The following is a 5,623-nucleotide window of genomic DNA, read 5'->3' as shown; positions in this document are numbered from 1 at the left end:
TTAGTATCCAGAGGCAGTAAATGTATCTTTGAAGCAGCCAAGCCTTTTGTGCTCTCGGACAACCCCAAAAAATGTGGCCATTCATTTCTGCCTCACCCTGATAGCACACACACACATCTTCAACTATAACATTACGACGCTTCAATTTGGCCTTTGTTGGTAAAATATCACGACAAGCATGCCAACAAAAATGTCGAACTTTATGAGGAATAGGCAATGACCAAACTTTCTTCCAAAATTTCCTTAACAAACTACCATTAGAAGTAATACCATGGTTCCAGCAGTAAATTTATATGCACTCCCAACAGTAAATTTTCCATTATTAGTTTTAGCCCAAACCAGTTTGTCCAGCGGTAATGCAGCACTCAAAGGAATACTTTTAATTAAATCAGCTTCATAATCAATAAAAAGACTATCAATTACCTCATTCTTCCTCCTAGTAGTACTGGAATCAATTAAATCAGCAACCATTGTATCACCACTCAGAAACTTCCTTGGAGAAATTACACTATAAGTTGAACCCTGTGGCAACCACCTATCTTGCCAAACCTAATATTTTCTCCATTTCCAACCCTTTATCGCATACCTTCAATAATTAAGCTTTGGGCAGAGATTAGACTCGTCCATGTATAAGAAGGATTATGTCCAATGGAAGAATGAATAAAATCAGTAATTGGGAAATAGTTAGACTTAAGGACCTTGTACACAAGAAAATCACCACCCATTTGAAGATGCCAATCCTTTTTTGCAAGCAAAGCCTTGTTGAACAATTTTAAATTTTTGAAACCCATTCCTCCAACACACTTAGGCTCACACATTTTCTCCGAACTAAGCCATGCAATTTTCCTTTCCTCCTTTCGTTGTCCCCACCAAAAATTTCGAATCATTCCCCTTAGTTCATCACAAAGCAAGTCTGGAAGTTTGAAACAACTCATAGTATAGGTCGGAATTGCTTGAGCCATTGCTTTGATTAGAACTTCTTTCCCTGCCTTTGAAAGTAATTTATCTTTCCAACCTGCCAAAACTTTCCCCAATTTCTCCTTGATAGCATTGAAGGTAGTTCTTTTATTTTTCCACACCAATGAAGGCAAGCCAAGATACTTCTCGTGTTGCTTAATTATTTGGGCACCAAAACGATTCTTTATCTCCTCTTGAACATCTATTGAAGTGTTACTACTAAAGAACAACGATGTATTTGCATGGTTTAGTTGTTGACCGGAAGCTTTCTCATACACAACAAGCAATCTTTGTAGTTCATCACACTGCTTTAACATCGCCTTACAAAAAATTAGACTACCATTTGCAAAAAACAAATGAGACAATCTTGGACCACCTCTACAAATTTTCACACCCTCCATTTGACCCCTATCCACAATTGGTTGAATCAAAGCTGATAAACCTTTTGCACACAAAAGAAAGAGATAAGGTGATAAAGGGTCTCCTTGACGGATCCCCCTAGATGGAGTAATGTGCCCCCTCAGTATCCCATTAATTTTAATTGAATAAGTTATTGAAGAGACACATCTCATGATCAAAGCTCTCATCCTACCAGCAAAGCCCATATAAGCTTTTCTCCATAAGCTTTTCTAACCATACCCACTCAACCCTATTATAAGCTTTACTCATATCTAATTTATGAGCCATTTCCCCTACCTTACCCCCATTTTTCTGACTAATATGGTGCATTGTTTCAAAAGCCACCAAAATATTATCAGTAATCAACCTTCCATGGACAAAAGCACTTTGTGTATCACTAATAATCGAAGGTAAGATTCGTTTCAGCCTATTAGCAATAGCTTTGGAAGCAATCTTATGTACAACATTACATAAACTAATAGGCCTATAATCAGTTATCTTCTTAGGCTCTTTTATTTTTGGGATAAGAGTAATGTGAGTGTCATTAAAGTTTGGTGGAGAAATTCCAAAGTTAAGAAAATCAAGTACCGTTTTGGTGACCACCATGCTACTAGTACTCCAAAAATGTTGGAAGAAAAGAGGAGGCATCCCATCAAGTCCCGGTGCCTTTAGTGGGTACATTTGTTTCAAGGCTCCTTTCACTTCACTCTCCACAAAAGGTTGAACCATCCACTCATTCATTGCTTGGGTCACTTTAGGTTGCACAACCAAGAGCAAATCAAAAAATTCCACCGGATTACTAGTAGAGAAGAGATCCCCAAAGTATCCAATTGCTATCTCTCTCATTTTATCCTCATCAACTTGCCAAACCCCATCTTCATCTAACAACCCATTCATGAAATTCTTTCTTTGTCTAGCCGAGGCCTTAGCATGAAAGAAGTTTGTATTTCTATCTCCATTTTGAAACCAATTAATCCTTGATTTTTGTCGCCACATGTCATCCTCTCTATCCAACCAATAGTTCAACTCAATTCGAGTATGCCTCAATTCTTCCATTATTTCCTTGGACCCGGGTTGCACTTCTAGCCATTCCAATTTTGTTTGAAGCTCCATAATATTCCTTCCCACATGACCAAATTCAGTAGCATTCCAAGCACATAAATCTACCTTTCACCATTCTAAACATTCTTGAAGAACCCACTCCAATCCAACCATCTGACCATGCTTCCATGCTTCCTTGACAACCTATTCACATCTCAAATCCTTCAACCACATTGATTCAAATCTGAAAATTTTTCTATGTCTTCTTTTCTTCCCTCTTTGAGACAAATGAAGCGATAATGGAGAGTGATCCGAAACCAAAGAGGACAAATGATGAAAAGTAATATTTTTTTGATGATTATAAGGAGGATAAATTACATTTGATCCCTAACCTTTATACTGCGTGTCAATTTGGTCCTTGATATTTTAACTGTGTCATAATGATCCCTGCCATGTTGCATGGCTAACGGCCAAAATAGTATATATATTATTACCACATAAATTGCCACTTGGACTGCCACTGGGCCTTAAAAAAAAAAAGAAAAAAAAAAGCCAAGTGTACTTGTAAACACATTTTTAATCTCATTTTTTCCTTTTCACCTATCTTTCCAGTAAACTTTTCTTGGAAACAAACCATACAAAAGAATGTCAAAACCAAAAATATTATAAAAACATGTTACCAAACACATTTTTTTCATCATGAATACTCAAAAGACGTGTTTTTAACACATTTTTTAAATCATAGTTTTCACATTATTTTGAAAACCAAAACCACAATACTCCTACCAAACGTGCCCTAAGCCTCATCCACCAAGAAAAAAATGGCATTTTCTTGACATCCCAATAGAAAATCATCATAGTCATAGTAGGGGGGAAGGGGGTTAGGGGAAAACTTTTCAAAAATCCTCCATCTCACAAAATTCAAAACACTCTTTGATACAACCATGCACTTTTTCCTTCTAGCCCATAAATCAGCCCCCTATTTTCAAATTATCCATAATATATTTTGTTAAACAATCCCTAATTTAATTTCAACAATTTTTGGGTTTCACAAAATCTCAATATATTTTCTCAACTAGTCACTGTGAACACATTAAGCAATAACAAAAGTCTAGCAACTACATTCAAGAAAAGTAAAGAATTTCGAAACTAAACATGACTATATGGTGGAGCTTGAATCTAGGAGTATTTTCTTGAAATCATTGGGAATGGTGACTTCATTGGGCCAAAATGGGCATTTGCCCATTTTTTACAAACTTTCTAGCATTTTGCCCCATTTCTCAAACTATTTAAGGATATGCCCTTGTTTTGAAACTCGATATTACTAGCATTGTATTGATTTTTTTTTTTTTTTTGGTTGAATAAGTATTATGTGAGTACATTGGTGTGATTTTGGTTGTTTGTTATAGTAAATTTTAATCACAAAATAATGAGAATCTTTATCATAGCAAGAAGTAATCAACTATATAACTTATATTTCTTAGATTGTTATAAGATGGTTATTGAATTGAAGGATAACACATAATTATAAGAATATGATAAGTAGCATTTATGGTCATGTTGATAACTCTAGAAGGCTTTTATTAACAAATCAGCAATGCAAAAGCAAAAAAAGTGGTTACTATAGACGAAATTGTATGCTGGTCTCCCTATCTATTATTTATTAATATGTGTCCATAGGTGGTGGGACTCACATATCATGTATTAATGAATTCTATACTTTAGTTGAATGTACATAATCATCATTGTTAGACATTGACAACAACACTATGTGTTGCACAGAATGTCTAGACATTAACAACGTCTAATTTTCGTCGGTAGGAATTTTTGGAAATCATCATTACTTGAATCTGAGAAGTCCGAAATATATTTATTATTGACTAAATTAGTAATTTCATTAATAGACTTGATGGCTCGCTCTTATGCCTTCCCTAATAGATGTTTCCTAGCCTTTTGGACTGCATGAAAACGGTCTAGTCACCTTTGCATTTGATTGTTCTCCTGTTCGAGACGAGCAAGTATGTAGGTAGGTTTGTCTCTGGGTAACTCGGCTGACCATGCCTTAGGAACTCGTAACCCATGCCATCGATAGTACACTTCCAACTTACACCTCTTCTCGTATAGCTCCGACCATGGTTGTTATGTTGTGGTGAACTCTGTTGTGGTGGTATCTGTACTCAGTTGTGCAGGTTAGCTAATCATGATGTGTTTGACGCTTCCTAGACTCTAGTATGTATATATTGGAATATTAACGAAATCTCTTTTCTTTCCAACCCATTTCCCTCCATAGTGGTCTGTGTATATCTGTAGTTGTTGCTCTGCTGGAACTTGTGATGATGCATTTGTTGAAGTAGATCCAAACTTGTTTTGCACCATAGGTTTTGAGCTTAAGGTGTTGCGACTCATAGCTTAGTCAATCGAAGAAGTTAGTGGGATAGAAATAATCCATTCAGTATTGTGGTGCATTTATAAGCTCATCTCATCGTCCAAATATCATAAAAATTTTATATATGAGTATTAGGGCTTGTCATGTCAGTATAAGCTGGAAAAATGGTACATGAACGGGAGTACCCATGCTCCCATTGTTATAGTGTATTTCCACATGTGTACAGTAGTATAAGTCAATTATATTTGCATAGTTGCAGTGTGCTTAACTAGATCCTCATCTTTGATTCACACAATGCCATGCATTATGCATCATTGTACGATTATTCTTTTATTTATGTTACGGGCCATATGATAGATCTAGCATGTAAAACTACATCAATTTAGAATTGTCTTAGTTGTGTACCATGTTATGCAGCTATATATTATTTACTAACAGTTGATGCACATTGTTAACTCGATCTTTTGATGAAATTGTAGTCAGCGTCAATGGGTGACCCTTATCGCTACAAGCCACATGATGTGTTCACTGCGATAGGTTATTGCTGGGTACTAGAAGATGAATTTAGCTATCCAATCAATCCCAACCTGCGAAATAGTGCATAGGTCCACAATACCATGAGGGCAGAGTAGGACTGGTTGCTTTGTGAACAGGAGATGTTTTATGATGAGATGGTCAGCTATAAGCTACCAGTGCCTTGGCGACTTGCATTGCAGATGCCAAGAAACACTATAGATGAACTTCGTAGAGTATTGTGTCGCATAAGAGAAGAAAATAATCAAATGAAGATACATCTTAATTGATATTGGAACTAAGTGGAAATTCGAGAATTAGTGGAGT

At 36.1% G+C, this 5,623-nt stretch overlaps 1 protein-coding gene across 1 annotated transcript; it reads right to left on the bottom strand.

Moving 5' to 3' along the window:
• Positions 1-575: 575 nt before the first annotated feature.
• On the bottom strand, positions 576-2,469 carry LOC115985714. The gene is made up of 2 exons (XM_031108626.1): positions 1,659-2,469; positions 576-1,399 (listed from the first exon to the last, which is right to left on the bottom strand). Exons 1-2 carry the CDS (start codon positions 2,467-2,469, stop codon positions 576-578), a joined length of 1,635 nt encoding a protein of 544 aa, XP_030964486.1.
• Positions 2,470-5,623: the final 3,154 nt, after the last annotated feature.

The sequence above is a fragment of the Quercus lobata genome, chromosome 4 (genome assembly GCF_001633185.2).
Source record: "Quercus lobata isolate SW786 chromosome 4, ValleyOak3.0 Primary Assembly, whole genome shotgun sequence".
NCBI lineage: Eukaryota > Viridiplantae > Streptophyta > Magnoliopsida > Fagales > Fagaceae > Quercus > Quercus lobata.
The sequence above is the reverse complement of the archived record's forward strand: the minus strand, read 5'-3'. Positions and strand labels throughout refer to the sequence as shown.